Genomic DNA, 18,103 nt, shown 5'->3' with positions numbered 1-18,103 from the left:
ATAATGACAAAACAAAACTTCCTGAAATATCGTGAAGAAAGCTGGAAACTAAACCTGGGAACCTCTGGCTCATGCACAAAATGATATTAGCAAGTGAAACAGCAAATCTAGAGCTGATGGGATTTTAGAGTTTAGCTCCAGAACGCTTAAAGGTCAATCATTGCGTGACGCTTAACAGTGAAGAAGTGTGAGGCCAGTATTCCTCAACCAGCGGGTCGCAAGACCATTTCGAGTGGGTCACGGCACGTTTAGTCAAAGAAACAACAACAACAAAATAAAACAATAAGTCCCATACAGTGAATTGAGAACGGGTAAGTGGAGTTGTTATGCACGACGGCTTATTACTTTTATAAAATGATTAGTCCATAAAATTATTTATTTCAATGAGGTCACAGGTGTATGATTGTAGATTAATTTAGGATAGTTTCAAATGCAGCGCAACCAATCAGAATCGAGGACCGGTTTCAGGAGAAATTGAGTCCCCCCCAGGAATCGGGTCTCCTTTAGGACCCAGGCGGTAATGACTGATCAGAAGTTGTTATCCTGATGCCATGACTAATTATAACCTATTTCACTATTGTATGATGTTTATTACATTAAGTGCACAAACAACATCTTTGAAATATAAAATGAATATGTATTGCATAATAAAACAAACTGGAAAAACAACCATACCTTAAACCATGCCTAAAAATGTATTTTTTATAAGGATAAGGATTGTTGCAACATACTATGTTCTGTAAAAGTAATTGAATATTAATTTTACACAATAATAGCCATGTGGTATTACTATTATAGTTTTTAGTAAATTAATTGTCATGCTAAGTACACACAAATATCATTACTTTGAAACATGTAATTAAAAACTATATTGGAAGCAAAAAAACATATAAGCTATGCTAGCAGGCAAATCAGGTAGATGTATGCTAGAACATAAGCTAACTAAAAAAAAAAAACAGTAAGAATGAGAAATGCTTGATTTCACAACCTATAGGTAGTATATGAACCTTGTAATTTTAAAGACATTAACGGTCATTATAACGCATTTTAAACTATATAAATCATAAAATGATTTTGCAGGAATTATAATCAGGCACTAAAAATACTACCCATTAAAAGGCCGTTGAACCAATGGGATCACTCAGGGTCCTAAAGGTGACCCGATTTCTCACCACACCGGAACTATCCATTTTATAAACTTAATTCTAAATGTTTTTCTGACGCGAGACTTTTATTTTGAAACACGTGTGTGAAAGCTGTTGACTCTTTCACAAAGACTTTCCATTTCAGCGTTTTTCCATTCCACTGACTGCACTACTTTTCCATTGTTTTTCTATGTAAACACATGTTTGACCGTTGTGCTTGCATCTTTTGCGCAGTGCTCGAGTAAAAAGTAGTTCAACTTTAACAAAAAAAAAAAAAAAAGTGTCTCTAGACTTCGCAAGGTTTTATTTGGTTCCACTGGCCTGTGTCAGGCTGATGTCAGGCTATATTTCTGATGACTGTGGTGGTTCATACCAACTTACTAACTTATAGTATTAACAAGAACTAGTTTGGGACTGCTATTTAATAGCCTTATAACCTTATACTGTTTATTTATCAGATGTATGTGAATGTTAAGTAAAGTGGGATGGTACTTGTGTGTGTGTCAACCATTTTTGAGAAATAAATTTTCTTGTTTCAAATTCCAAAAAAAAAAAAAATTGGGTTGCAGCTTAATAACCATGGGAAAATGTGGGCAAACCAGCTGACAACCACTGATGTATCCTATAACTAGACATTAAGTATCTGACAATGAACGACAGTGAATATCCAGTGATGCAAACTACACTTTTTATGTCAAATTTTGCCATTTTGAATTGAAAATATATAATTTATGTAGGCCTAATTGAATGTAAGTAGCCTAAAATAATTGAAGTGATTTACAGATTAGGCACCTCTTTCCCCTGATAGTGAACTGATGTTGAACTCCAGAACACTTACAGTCTCTCCAGCTCCTTCATGTCATCGAACGCTCCACGCTCCACCGTTCCAATCTGGTTCTCCATCAGCTGCCTGTTCAAAAATGCCAAATTACAGGAAATTACTTAAAAGGAGAGTTCACTCAAAAATGAGCATTCGTCCTTATTTGTTGGCTGGGGTTGTGTGGAGCCCTTTGAAGCTGCAAAAATATGGATTTTGGACCAAAAATGGTCAACGGTGAGCACCGTTCACTTGCTTTAAATGGAGAAAAATCCTGGAATGTTTTCTTCCAAAAGCTTAATTTCTCTCTGGCTGAGAGAAGAAAGTCATACACATCTTGGATGGCCTTGGGGTGAATAAATAATCATGAAATTTTCATTTCTGGGTGAACTATTCCTTTAAAACGGCAGCAGGTAAGACCTGAGGAAATGTTTGAAGGAGCCACTAAAGATGAAAGCTCTGGAAACTTCATGCTGCCTGTTTCACACCATACTCACAATCAGCAGCAGCTTCACACTGACAGAACTGTGACTCTATACAGAAAATAGCACTGATGGCGAGAAATTATAAGATGCTTTAAGGCTTAAATTGGCCTTTGAGAAACAAATTTGGTTGTGAAGAGAAAGTAACTCATAATAACATGAGGAGGGAGAGCACCCAAATGGTAGTTAAAATACACAGAATTGAACCAGAACCTCAAAGTCTAGCTACAGTACAAACTGCTTTAATCATCTTCATAGAGTTGATTTAAAGTGCCGTTTATGGCATTGTTTTTCCAGCAATGGTTGAGTAGTTCACTCCAGTGTTTTTGTTTTTATAAAAGGCAAAATATTAAATAGTTACATGGTGTATTTTTGATGTGAGTTATTTTTATATTTGGACCTACAGTATGAATGCTGTAATATCTGTGAAGAGAGTTCCATTGGAAAGACATTGGGATTGAATTGGCTGTAATGCAATATCAATATATTTGTCTGCCTTTGAGATTTGAGGATGTCAAACAGAGATTATACTTTCAAAAATGTGACAATCCACATTGGCAAACACATCTATATTATAGTACATGCTGTTGCAACAAATAAAGTAACAAGTTTCCATTTGTTAACATTAGTTCTTAAGCTAACAATGAATCAATGTTATTTCAACATATACTAAAACATTATTCAAATTAAAAGTTGTATATGAGCTAATGTGAACTACAACCTGAATTCTGGAAATGTTGGGAGGTTTTTTTAAATTTAAATAAAATGAAAACTAAAAGACTTTCAAATCACATGAGCCAATATTTTATTCACAATAGAACACAGATAACATAACTAATGTTCAAACTGAGAAATTGTACAATTCAAAATTGTACTCATTTCAAATTTGATGCCTGCTATAGGTCTCAAAATAGTTGGGACGGCGGCATGTTTACCATGATGTAGCATCTCCTCCTCTTTTCAAAACAGTGTGAAGATGTCTGGGCATCGAGGTTATGAGTTTCTGGAGTTTTGGTGTTGAAATTTGGTCCCATTCCTGCCTGATATAGGTTTCCAGATGCTGAAGAGTTTGTGGTTGTCTTTGACATATTTTTCGTTTAATGATGCTCTAAACGGTTTATATACCTTTCAGCATTCATAGTGCCTTCCAAAACATGCAAGCTGCCCATACCGTATGCACTTATGCACCCCCATACCATCAGAGATGCTGGCTTTTGAACTGAACGCTGATAACACGCTGGAAGGTCTCCCTCCTCTTTAGCACGGAGGACACGGCGTCCGTGATTTCCAACAAGAATGTCAAATTTGGACTCGTCTGACCATAAAACACTTTTCCACTTTGAAACAGAAAAGAGCTTGGCCCACAGGACACGACGGCGCTTCTGGACCATGTTCACATATGGCTTCCTTTTTGCATGATAGAGCTGTAGTTGGCATCTGCAGATGGCACGGTGGATTGTGTTTACCGACAGTGGTTTCTGGAAGTATTCCTGGGCCCATTTAGTAATGTCATTGACACAATCATGCTGATGAGTGATGCAGTGCCGTCTGAGGGCCCGAAGACCATGGGCATCCAATAAAGGTCTTCGGCCTTGTCCCTTATGCACAGTCTCTCATAATCTTTTGATGATGTAGATGATGAGATTTGCAAGCCTTTGTAATTTGATGTTGAGGAACAGTGTTTTTAAAGTATTCCACAATCTTTTTACGCACTCTTTGACAGCTCTGCCCATCTTCTGAGAGACTCTGCCTCTCTAAGACATCCCTTTCATTAATATAAATATAATATCTATTATAATATAATATTAGCTAATATAAATTATCAATTAACTTAATTAGTTGCTAGATGTTCTCCCAGCTAAATCTTTTCAAAATGTCTTGCTTTTTCAGCCATTTGTTGCCCGTGCCAACTTTTTTGTAGCAGTCATCAAATTTGAAATGAGCTCATTTTGTGCATAAAATTGTAAAATTTCTCAGTTTAAACATTTGTTATGTTATCTATATTCTATTGTGAATAAAATATTGGCTCATGTGATTTGAAAGTCTTTTAGTTTTCATTTTATTCAAATTTAAAACATTTCCGGAATTCGGGTTGTAACAACGAACAGTTAAATAACGTTAAAAAGATTATTAAATAGTGTAACAAATGTATTGCTCATTGTTAACTAATGGGACCTTATTGTAAAGTGCACAACATTTGGAGCAATAAGAAGCATCTGCTCTGAAGATGATCATCACATATTTATATACAAAATGTGAAGTATGTATAAATGTAGAACAACTCACAAAACTCGAAGATACTTGAGTCCAGAAAAGTCATTTCTGTTGATGCGTGTGAGGTTGTTTCCATTCAGTTCCCTAGAAAAAAGAAACAGGAGTTACGTGTAAATTTATTTTCAATCCAGGTATGGATATAACATTGCAGTAATTACTTATTTTGCTCAACAAGTGTCATAAACCAAACACAATATATACATACATATACTGCCCACTATAACTGTACAAAACGATGTGGATAAATACAATTTCAACTCTAAAGAATGATATGCAATGACTGGATGGTACATAATATTCTGAAGTTATGTATATAATGTAAAGCTTGCTGCTGAAAAATACTGTGTGGGTTCTTCACAAATGTCTGCTCATTATTAGGAACATGTGTTTCTTTTTTGTTGTAAACCTCGTCCCCAATCACTGAGAGAAACTCACACTCGCACACACAAATCTCCCATGAATACTGGATACAAAGTCATGCACTTTCTATTGGTTCTAATGACCACTCCTGGGAGCGCAGCAAAACAGAGACAGAGAGATTGCAGACAGATGTATACACAGGTGCACAGGCATAGGGACATAAATAATGGGCTGCTATTCATCAGCCATGGCCGGATCTCCTGATATGTAGATGCTCCGCGTATTATTGTTTTGTAGTTCTGTCTTTCTGAGAGCTGATCTACTCTTGAAGAATTTGACAAATGTTCTTAAGAGAAAACTGCACTTTAGACATTATACTATCTACAAGTAACTTTGCAACTACATGTCAACTAGCAGTCATTAGAATATTAGTAGACTGTCTGGTTAGTTAATATCTGCCAACACTTTATTTTAATGGTCCACCAACAGACTTTCTACTTTCTACAAGTAACTTTCCAACTACAAGTTCAACTAGCAGTCATTAGAGTATTAGTAGACTGTCTGCTTAATATCTGCAAACACTTTATTTTGATGCTCCCCAACAGACTTTCTACTATCTACAAGTAACTCTGCAACTACATGTCAACTTATTCTACTAACCCTAACCTGACAGTCTACTAATACTCTAATGAGAGTTAGTTGACATGTAGTTGCAAAGTTACTTATAGTTAGTAGTATAAAGTCTAAAGTAGACTATCAAAATAAAGTGTAACCAAAACATCAAGCTATAAGTGCATCTGAAATTGACTATTGTCTCACTTTAAAATGCCTGTAAATTAACATGTAAAAGAACTCTCATATCTCAAACTCAGTAACATTGTATAATAAATCAATTAACTTGCCTAAACCTACTTGGCTTTTTGAAATAAAAACCACCTGTGGTGATCAAGCCTTCATCCATCAGAACATTCATGCTGGAGCTCAAGGGGTTTGTATCTCAATCCTTGAAGCTCCTCCAAACCAGCAAACACAGCAGTTTTCAGATGCGATACTTCACTGATCAAACCACATCCTAAAGTACTAATGATCCACTCAGGACACTCTTAAATATAAAGGTTCTTTATTGGCTTTGATGGTTCCGTTAAGAACCTTCAACTTTCATGGAAACTTTCAATTGCACAACAGGTTCTTTAGATTGTTAAAATGTTCTTCACACTAAGAAAACATGGTTCTGTTAGGAACTGATGACTGAAAGGCTCTTTGGGGAAACAAAAACGTTTCTTCTATGGCATCGCTGTGAAAACCACCATTTGAGATTTTTATTTTTAAGAGTGTAAAAATTTTATTGATGATGGAAAGATTGTTATACTGGATTTTGCCTGTTTGGATTCTGTGCTCTCAAAAAGGTGTGTATGCATTTGTGCATCCATGACTTTGTAGAAGCTATCCAAATAAGGCTAAATGCATCTTAACACCAGCTGTACATGGCCTAATCAGCAAAGTTGGAAAGTTCAAATGCTCCAAATGTTTTTTTAACATCATCAATAAACTCTAAAGTCATGCACTATACAAATGTGTAACTAAATGTCTAAAAATGTGCAACTATTTAACCATATGTGCTATCCATAAATAAACCGTTACTCACAGGTCGCTATTTTTACCCAAGAAGGGTTTGTTTTCTGAAGAAGAGCAGCTTAAATGACTAACATTACATAGTTTTTATCTTCATCTCAACTCTATCACTTTGTTACTCTCTCCTGCACTGTAAAAAAAAAAAAAAATCAAGTCTCATATATTTATAAAGCCCTTTAAAACTACAATGTAGACCAAAGTGCTGAAAATGAAATAAAAAAAATAAAAAAATACATGACATTTTTGTGCAACTAACCATTTTTATTTACAGTAACCCATATTCTTTTCACACTTTTTACATTTATACAATGTGAAAGTTATTTTAATTAAAATATTTTTGTATTGTGAATCAAGTTGATGGATTCTTTTGAACTGGCTCTTTTTTAGAAATATGAAATTACTGCTTCTCTATAATCTATACCTTAAAAGAATGTATGCGAGTCATCAAGCACAGTTGAGTATGTTCTAACAGACACAGTAAAACATAAAGCACGCTCATTACAGCTCATTCAGACCACTTAAAACCCGACTGTGATGTGAGTTTAAAGAGCAATCTCTACTACTGGCAAACTGCCACAACCATTTCTGCCATAACACAGTTGAGTTAGGGGGAAAAAACCAGCACTCATTAACCAGCTAATGAATTAAAAGAGAAAAAGCACATTTCATGGAAACCCTTTGATGCTGTAAAGCAGGGCTTGGTGGGCCAGTTATGGAGCATTAATGAGTCTGATCCATCAAGCAGTTCTCAGGTAGAGTTGTTCACAAGGATCTAAAAAGGCCACCCTGAAACTTCATCATACAGTTCCAAACGAAAGGTCAAGAAGAGGTTAATCAATGATGATGTATAAACAGCTCCTTATTTCCATAATGTTTGCATTGTATCCCGCATAGGCCAATCTTGTTTATTCATTTCCCCACTGCTTAATTAGATTTGATGAGCATTTAAATTGGGGGAAAGCCAAAGCACTTAAACATGCTGTTTCAGATTTGCTCCATTACATCTGGGCGTTTTCACACCTGGCTTGTTTGGAGTGTTTGTTTTAGAACCTTAGTGCGGTTCATTTAGGCATATACTGTATGAATCTGCATTAGATCCGCACCAAAAAAATCAGTTTTGAGTGAGTCTCGGCCCACTTGAAAACAAACTCTGGAGTGGTTCACTAGTGAGAAGGCAATCCGACCCAATGGACCAGGCTTTATCACAATGTATTGTAGGTAATTACGTACGTTGTAGGGCTGCATGATATTGGAAAAAACTGACATTGCAATATTTTGATTCACTGTATAAATTAAATATAATTAATCTTTTTTAAAGCTACAAAAGTATTTTCTTGTTTGATTAACATTAATGACACAGACAGCAACAGGAATATTAGGCTGCTGTCACTTTAAGACTAAAGCACGGATCCAATATAATGATACACATCTGTTTTCTTTCTCAATTGTTTACGTTCATGTAAGCCATTAGCGACTGTGTTTATGAGGATGCTTGCCGAGATGGGCATTTTGACATAATTTTATGTGCATGTGTCCGTTCAAGCACAAATAAACACGAAAGAGAACATAATTCAGTGTTCGCGTGCGTCTGTGCTACAGTATGTGTACAAAAAAACAGAGTGTGAGTACTGAATTGAGTTCCCTTTCACGTCTTCTTGCACTTATATGGTTTTAAATCGCATTAATGTTTAAACTGAAAAGACCTAAAACACTTGCAAATGATAAACTTTCTATGATGGTTAAACTTTGCAATTAATCAGAGAATCACATGCGTTTCGAATCATGGGGCCTGGTCTGTATGGATGAACTACGATCCCTATACTTGAAATTGCAGATGCGCACATTGCGATAACGATGCTAAAACAATATATTGTGCAGCCCTAGTATGTTGTGTGAAAAGCAGCAGTGTTTATTTTGCTTATCCTCTCCAAATGAATCGTGGGTTAACCTGGAGTGAAATGCAAATTGAAATTTGGTCGGACAAACATATTTCAGAACAGCTGCCCAAAACATATAAAAATACCAAAGTTTGCAAGGTGTCTAGCGAGCATCTCAAAGAGATGGAATTTAAATGCTCTGTGGAACAGACCGATGACTGCGAACAGGTGAACTCTGACCAATGAGAGGACAGTTTCCTTGCACATGACTTGTATTAACAAATTTTGGTCCACCTTGTGGAAGCGAACCAAACCAAAAAAGAAACTGCAACATGGTAACAATTTTAATCCTTGTTTCAGGAACAAACCAAATGATCTACAGGTCTGAAAAAAAGCTCAAAGACATTTAACCCCGCCATTGACGGACATTTCTAGCTTTCTGTGTTTTCACTGTTATATGGTAGTGGGGGCGCTATTACTCATCTTCTGAAAGAGTACAGAATATCCGGATCAAAAAACAGTCAAAAAAGAAGCAGAAACATGCAATATCATATGTAAGCAGATGCATATGTAAAATAATGTGATCATCAATATTAAACAGCATATAAATCAAAACTGCCTAATGTTACCGAATGAAATGTTGACCAAGGATGAGCTACAGGACTGTGCAAGCATTAGGGGCTTTGATGGACTCGATCTACTACATCTATGCTTTGATCATCTTTCTGAATCTAATCCAGACATAGTCTTTGACAAAAACTTGGTGGCTGGCAACTTTTTTAAAAAAAGAGGTGAAAGAGGTAAGAACTACCATTCACTGCATGTCTGCTTTTCCCCCCACTAGACAGCACATAAACACACTCATCTGTACTGCTATGTGACTGCCATCACAAAGACCTCTCACAAGATAAAAGCTCTGAATTCACAAGCTAATCTTGTATTGGTTATGAGATTTATCACTGGGATCCAGCAGCAGAGCCGATAGTGTTTCTCAGTCTGAGCCGCCGTCCACTTTCAAGACAATCAATAAGCAATCAGTAGGAAGCTCACAGGGACATTTGGCCTGCATGGAGAATTCTTGAGTACATCAGAGCTGGAGTTCACAGCGCGAGCGGCCCGATACTCTGAGTTTAAAGAGAATTCTCAATCAGATCGCTCATCAGCGGTGTTTGATCTCAGGCACAGCAGCTTCCGAAGTGTGTATAAATAGATGCACTAGCATAGATAAAATAAGAAGGGTCGAGTCTCTGGACGTCTGAAGATGAACGCAGGGTACATATAAAATGACTGAGATTATTCATTTAGGGAACAGAGAGTCTGATGTGTCTCAGAGCGCATTAAATAATCTGTCTGCTTTAAACAGTTGTGAACTCATATGCTGGACGCATGAGAGGGGGCGTTCACTTTTACAGCCGTGTCGTGTGCAATGAGCAACTCCCTCCACTACTTACTTTAGTTGTCTGGCACATTCATACTCTTCAAAAACCTTCTCATTGGCCAAAATCTCAGGCAGAAGCCCAGAAAATGTTTGTCTGGTGATGGCCTGTGAGCATGTGTTTCAGGTCTGAACTGTAGGTTAATGGGGAAACCTTGTGGGGTGCGAGAAATGGGGAGGGGGGTGTGATTTTCACACTTCCTGAACACATAGTCATTACAGAATCCATCAAAGACATCCAGAAGGCTGGATTTGATAGAAATGCCCTTTGACAAGTGCAAATAGATTAGTTTTGTTCATCCACCCCCAATGATCAGCCTTGAACGTATGGAGACTGACGGCTGTTCCTGCCTCGTAAACACACTTGAGACGCTCTGTCAGTCGTTCAGTCGAGTAAATACTCAATCCTAAGCCATGCCTTGCCTGTAATGTGACTTGATGAGAAGGATAAACCAAAAAAGATGGTTTTGAACTTCAATTTCATACAACTGAACCACTGAAAACTGATCAAACTCTCTTGTGGCTGATGCAATTTGCATATTATACTCTATTAAGTAGATGGGGCTTGTTGGCGCCGATAGCCTAGTGGGCTATGCTTCGGGCGGCCCGAGTTCGAGTCACCTTTGTGGACCTTTCCCGATCCCTTCCCTCCACCCCACCCCACCCCACCCCCTCCCAATTTTCTTCCTTTCAACTAACTGTCCTATCTCAATAAAAAAAAAAGGCAAAAACGCTAAAAAACTAAACGCTAAAAAAGCTTCGACACATAGCACGGTTGCGCTTCGGTGACCCAAGTTCGAGTCCTAGCTTGTTGACCTTTCCCGATCCCTTTCTCCCTCTCTCTCTCTCTCCCAATTCACTTCCTTTCAACTAACTGTCCTATCTCAATAAAAAAGGCAAAAACGCAGAAAAAACTAGATGGGCCTGATTGGCGCCGATAGCCTAGTGGGCAGCGCTTCGACACATAGCACAGTTGCGAGTTCGAGTCCCAGCTGGTGGACCTTTCCCAATTCCTTTCCCCCTCTCTCTCTCCCAATTCACTTCCTTTCAACTAACTGTCTTATCTCAATAAAAAAGGGCAAAAATGCCAAAAATATCAATCTAAAAAAAAAACTAATAATAAAAAAAAAACTATATGGGCCTTGAATTTCAATTCAATTTAATTTCTCGAAATCTCAAAGCAGTTCTGGTGCTTCTCTGACATGTATAATTCATCAGAGATTTCCTCATGCAGAACTACTGCATATTAGAGAATGTCTAAACCCTACAGAGAAAAGCTTAAGTAAATACAAAACATCTCATTTGAAAGTGACAGAACTATAGTAAGAGATGCATTTCAGAGACCTACAGAGAAAAGCTTGTTCAGTAAATATAAAACATCTCATTTGAAAGGGGCTTGTCAAAAGAGTGAAAGGAGAAGGGAAAGTTCTCAAGAGCTGAAGGAGTGATATGGGAAGTTTCCCTCCTTCCGCAGCATGTGACAACATACGGACGCATTCGTGCCGATCACGTCCGATTGTACCTGTCCAGGACGGCAGTGCCTTATTCAGCTATTGTTCTCATTCAATTCCTTTTGGTAATGATGCAGACCACCCCCCCCACACACACACCTACACACACACATGCAGATGGAGGTAAAGTGTCTACTCACAGCCTCTCTGCATTTCTGGGTATGTTCCTGGGCATGGTTTTGAGCCCCAGCCCGTGGCAGTCCACTGTGGTGCCGCTGCAAGTGCAGAGCGCAGGACACGCCGTGGCAGCCTTGCACAGCAGCAGTATCCGGATGCACGCCTCCACCAGCCTGCCTACAGAGTATCCTCCTCTCGCAGGCATGATCCTTGAGACGCGAGCGCTCAGGCTAGTGCTCTCCCAGAAAAAAAAAGCGGCTCCTTCACTTTTTGCACAAACTCTCCTTTTCCTCTTCTTGGAGGAGTTGCTTCGCCGCTTGCGTGCGTAACGCGCTCCTGCCTCACTGCTTTTGCTCAGCCGTCTGCCTGAAGAAAGGGGATACGGAACAGCAAAGGAACAAAAAATCTCTCTCCTCTCTTCACACACACACACGGCAGTAATCCATCACAAGGATCTACAAATAGCAGTTCCCGGACTCCTCCCACCCCCTACCCTCTCTCTCGCACCCCTCCCTATCAAGCCCTGCTCTCCCCCACCCCTGCCAGAACCTCAAACTCCCCTCTCTCCGCTCAGACGGCACATGGCACGCAGCACCCCGTCCTCAGGCAAAGGCCCCTGCGAAGAGAGTGGCCCGGGGAGGGGTCCATACCCCCCACCATCCCTCCCCTCCCCAAAAGAACGGTGTATAATCATGTTTTGGGATGGGGGAAGGTTAGAAATGCAGAGAGCAAAAATGACGCAGCCTTTGTGGAAAGCATGTGGACTTTTTTTGTTATTTGTTTGTCGCTTGACTTCATTGAAATCCAAACCTTGGCTGAAGGGAGCAGGGGAAAAAATCAGAACAATCGAAGTCCACCTTGTTTGTTCGGACAGTCATTTTTCTGCCTCTGATGATGACATGGATGTGTGGATTGTCTCAGCATTATACTTGGATTGAAGTTTTCTCTATATCTCTGTTTTATCACAAGAACAGCCATTCTTTTTGAGAAAGTCATAGTTAATTAAATGAATATGAAAAATGAATGCCATGAGATGCTTTTGCAACATTAAGCTTGGAATACAAAAGATATGGCCATCATCCTGCGCTTCACAGATACACTCACACTACACCAGCAAAAGGACCAATTGTGGATATCATAGTAAAAATTAAACCCCTAATGAAAATATGCCTTTCAAAATCAATGACATTCTCTGTAGGATGAATTCAAATAAAACCATAGTATGATACATTTAAGCATTAAGCATGTTAAAAGGTCATGCATTCCAGCCATATTTGTGTATTGGGTTTTATTGGTGTTTTTGTGTGTCAGACACAACCAACAGTGCAAATACAATAATGTGATGAATAAACATAATGACAGAATGTTGCGTATCCTTCCAGTGTAAAGTGTCAGCAACAATAACAATAACAATGTGTCCGTCTTAATGAAAGGTTTTTCTGGACAAAAGGATATGCTGAAAAGACTTCTCCACACTTTGCATCTGATTTACTTCACACAAATTCCTCCACTGCTCCCCCTTGTGGCTAAAATTAGATGGCAAAAGTTTGTTACAGTTGGTTACATGCACTTCTCAATACGAACTCAAGCTCAAAACAAGCAGCTAGACATCCACCTGATTTTATTTCCAAAATACACTAAAACCACAAAACACTCATTCTATCATTGAATGTCTAACAACTGAAAATTTGTTGTATGAATATATGAACATACATTATATCAACAAAAAGAAAATTCTATCTTCATGCATTCTTTTTTTTTTTTTTAATCAACAATTGAATGTTGGTAAGTTTCATTAAAAAAGCAACATTTTGAACAAAAAGCTGAGAAAATCGTGCTTTGTCAAAGACTTCGTCCTGATAGGATTCAGAACGATGATCAAAACACAGATGGAGCAGATCGAGTCCATCAAACTTCACAGTCGTTTCCTCTTTATGGGTTCGACATTTCATTTGGTAACATTTGGCAGTTTTGATTTATATGTTGTTTGATGATTGCATTAGCTTACATATAAGCAATGCTTCTATCGCTTGTTTCTTTGAAGCCCCGCACATGACAAAAATAGTAGGTTAAATCGTGCACACAATTTACTAATTCGTTCACTCAGTAATCGCAAATAGCAAATTGTTGCAACGAAACAGTAAATCGTGCGCACGATTCAGCAAATCAAGGCAACGACACAGTAAATCATGCACACGATTTAGCAAATCGAGGGAACGAAAGTAAATCGTTCACACGATTTAGCAAATCGAGGCAATGAAATAATTAATCGTGCGCACGATTCAGCGAATCAAGGGAACGAAATAGTAAATCGTTCACACGATTTAGCAAATCGAGGCAATGAAATAATTAATCGTGCACACAATTCAGCAAATCGAGGGAACAAAATAGTAAATTGTGCGCAAGATTCAGCAAATGGAGGCAACGAAAGTAAATCGTGCACACAATTCAGCAAATGGAGGCAACGAAACAGTAAATCGTGCGCACGATTCGACAAATGGAGGCAACGAAAGTAAATCGTGCACACAATTCAGCAAATGGAGGCAACGAAACAGTAAATTGTGCGCACGATTCGACAAATGGAGGCAATGAAACAGTAAATCGTGCACACGATTAAGCGAATCGAGGGAACGAAATAGTAAATCGTGCACACGATTAAGCGAATCGAGGGAACGAAATAGTAATTGTGCACAAGATTCAGCAAATCGAGGCAACGAAACAGTAAATCGTGCACACGATTAAGCGAATCGAGGGAACGAAATAGTAAATCGTTCACACGATTCAGCAAATGGAGGCAATGAAATAGTAATTGTGCACAAGATTCAGCAAATCGAGGCAACGAAACAGTAAATCGTGCACACGATTAAGCGAATCGAGGGAACGAAATAGTAAATCGTTCACACGATTCAGCAAATGGAGGCAATGAAATAGTAATTGTGCACAAGATTCAGCAAATCGAGGCAACGAAACAGTAAATCGTGCACACGATTAAGCGAATCGAGGGAACGAAATAGTAAATCGTTCACACGATTCAGCAAATCGAGGCAATGAAATAGTAATTGTGCACAAGATTCAGCAAATCGAGGCAACGAAACAGTAAATCGTGCACACGATTAAGCGAATCGAGGGAACGAAATAGTAAATCGTTCACACGATTCAGCAAATGGAGGCAATGAAATAGTAATTGTGCACAAGATTCAGCAAATCGAGGCAACGAAACAGTAAATCGTGCACACGATTAAGCGAATCGAGGGAACGAAATAGTAAATTGTTCACACGATTTAGCAAATCGAGGCAATGAAATAATTAATTGTGCACACGATTCAGCAAATCGAGGCAATGAAATAATTAATTGTGCACACGATTCAGCAAATCGAGGGAACGAAATAGTAAATTGTGCGCATGATTCAGCAAATCAAGGCAACGAAATAGTAAATCGTGCACACGATTCGGCAAATGGAGGCAACGAAACAGTAAATCATGCGCACGATTTAGCAAATCGAGGCAACGAAACAGTAAATTGTGCGTACGATTTAGCAAATTGAGGCAACGAAACAGTAAATCGTGCACACGATTCAGCAAATTGAGGCAACAAAACAGTATATCATGCATGCAATTTACTTTTTCCCTTCATGTCTTGTATGGGGGCTCTGCATGTTTCTGCTATTTTTTTTGCCTGTGTTTGATCCAGACATTCTGTACTCTTTCAGAAGATGCATAATAGCACCACCTACCATATAACAGTGCAAACATGGATTGCCTCACTGATGCAGGGAAAGAGTTAATCTGCATTTGGATCCAGCTCTCCTTGGTTTCTGAGTTTACCTTTCCTCCAATCATTTGTTGCTTTGCCAAGTTTCTGTTTACACCAAATCCACCTCTGGTTTGGTTTTGGAAAAGCTCTATTTTGTCTGATTTGACCACAAGATACAGTCCAGATGGTAGGTTTAGATGCATGAGTTTGTTCTTTGACACTAAAGGCTTTTTATGGCAACTCTCCCAACAAAGTTGAGGTTATGTAGGTGCTGTCTGATAACAGTTGTGGAGACTATTTGACTTCAAGGCCCAACTAACATCTGAAATTGTTTAGCCACTCAAACATCCTCCTCACTGGAGCTAATATTGACACACAACCTCTTCCAGGTTAATTGATAATCTCTCCAGTGAATCTACACTTCTTGATAATCACCCTGTCAGGAAACAAGCATTTTCAACCATTTCCTCATCTGTGATTTCAACAACCTTGTGTCGCACATCATTACTGTATTCTCAAGTCTCTAATGGAAAGCCTGTGTTTAGCCTCATATTTATACAGGAAATCATGACTTGACCTGATTAAAATCGTTGTCTTATTACATTCAAAATTGGGCAGACCAAAAACTTATGTTTTACAGACAAGATAGTGCAACAATATTGGCATTTTGATGGTTCTTGACCTTCAATAAATGCCCATGAGATTATGCTAAAAACATTTTAATACCGCTCTGTCCTGGGCTGTGTCCGAAATCGCATACTCTCAAGTAGGTGCTTACTTTGAATGAGTAGTTAAGCTACTTTGTAGGCGCTAAAACAGTACATTATATATAATATGAATGTACAGTATGTGTGTGTGTAGTATGAATGTAATCCGGATGTACTACATCCACCGTGTTGTCATTACTGACCTACCAGCATCAGTTGCGTTGCTTCACTGCCATTCATAAATCCTCTCCCATGGCCTCATGGGATAGTAAAGTGTCCATCGTATGCACACTTAAGAAGCGTGCAAACACAGCCTTGGAATCTAACAGAACATGATGCTGTAACTGAGTCTCTGTAACTGACTTGCTTTGATTAATATGTCAGCAAATATTGGTTGATTCGAATTATTCCAGTGTTTGCAGGCAGGATTCTGAGTCAGTAAACACTAGCCTAAACTATATAGTACATGTAAAATCAAACATGGCACTGATAATAACCTACATTGATATACAGGTCATTTTTATACCAAGTGCTGTGTGCTGTGCTCTTCCGTTTTTTTTTAAAACATTTTGTTTGGAAAATGCTTTTACCTGAGTCCTTCACAAACTACAGACTGATGTTAATAAAGATCTACGATAGGACGCGTTTCAGGCTCGTTTTCAATGGATTGTAGGTAATTATTCCACTTTATCCAGCGTTTTTGTACTTTGTATTCGTATCGTATAGTTTTACAACGAGTCAAAAGATTCAGTGCGCACATGAACTGTCCAAACGATTCAGTTCAGACTGAATCGCGAAACGATTTAGACCGTTTTGCTAACTATTTTAATCGATTCATTGAATAGAACCGACTCAAACAAGTGAATCATTCACCAGTCAGGCTTTGCGGTTCACAGACTTTACATTAAAAGAGTGAATTGCGCCACCGTCTGGCTTCGTTTACGAAATTATTTGTTAAAATAAACTATAAATCGGGGTTATTATCGTTAACTAAAACTATTAAAACATTTCTGTTAACTGAATTAAAGCTGAAATTAAACAAATATATAAATATTAGTTGAAAACTTAAATTATGCCTTGGCAATAAACTAAGTTTGCTGAATCACTAAAATTATGGAAATAAATAAAACCGTAAATAAATAAAAACTAAAACTAACTAAACTTAAAACTAAATTAAACCTAAATAGCAATATTTAAATAATATTAATAATAATAAAATGACAAAAGCAAATAATGGCTAAAAATTTAACTAAAATTAACATGAAAACTATAAATAAAATAAAAGCTACTTAAAAAATAAAACCATGATTCATAAAATGTTTACATATATTCTGTAGGGAGAAAGTTTTTAGTTTGTTTCATGTGTAATAAAATCTGCATCTCAGCATGTAATTCTCACAATGTAAAATTTTGAACACAAAGTAATTATATTGCACATATAAATTATAACGTAAAATTTAATTAGGTTGTTAAAAAAAACACAATTTATCATATTTTAAGAGAAAGTTTTGTTGTGTGATCTGAGTTCATTCTTTCTTATGAAATTCATACATTTTGCTAAATTTCTGATAATTTCATGTCACCCTTTATTCGATTTGCTGATAATTTGCACATTTTAAGTATTTCAATCTAAATCAAATAGACATAAGTAATTTGTACCAGTGAATAAAATTAATTAAAAATCAAAATTTTACTGAATATGGCATATTAAACATTTTGACCCACCTGCAACTCTTCTAGTATTGTGTGATTTTGGCAAAGAAAGTGATAAACACACAAAACCAGTGCTGAGAGAACAGCTTATTCTACAGATTTGCTTTAAATTGACAAAAATACAACCAAAAATTAATTAGAATAACAGTGGAGGTAGAATCTGAACTATTCTACAGAAAGCTATACTTAAAATTATATATTTCTATAGAATTATTAACATTTTAAAAGTATATAGGAAAACACATATGGCGTTTGGGACCGTAAGTTAAATCCCCTATG

General features: G+C 37.6%; 1 protein-coding gene across 1 annotated transcript in view; it reads right to left on the bottom strand.

Annotated features, from left to right (window-relative positions):
• slit1a (slit homolog 1a (Drosophila)) overlaps window positions 1–12,108 on the bottom strand; it is an 80,361-nt gene extending 68,253 nt beyond the window's left edge. The window contains exons 1-3 of the mRNA XM_051917344.1: window positions 11,674–12,108; window positions 4,731–4,802; window positions 1,984–2,055 (exon numbers count right to left, since the gene is read on the bottom strand). Coding sequence (XP_051773304.1) covers window positions 1,984–2,055; window positions 4,731–4,802; window positions 11,674–11,855 — 326 coding nt within the window. The 5' untranslated portion in view covers window positions 11,856–12,108. The remainder of the gene's footprint in view (window positions 1–1,983; window positions 2,056–4,730; window positions 4,803–11,673) is intronic.
• Between the last annotated feature and the right edge of the window lie 5,995 nt (window positions 12,109–18,103).

Source organism: Ctenopharyngodon idella, chromosome 13 (assembly GCF_019924925.1).
Source record: "Ctenopharyngodon idella isolate HZGC_01 chromosome 13, HZGC01, whole genome shotgun sequence".
NCBI classification, from domain to species: Eukaryota; Metazoa; Chordata; class Actinopteri; order Cypriniformes; family Xenocyprididae; genus Ctenopharyngodon; species Ctenopharyngodon idella.
The sequence above is the reverse complement of the archived record's forward strand: the minus strand, read 5'-3'. Positions and strand labels throughout refer to the sequence as shown.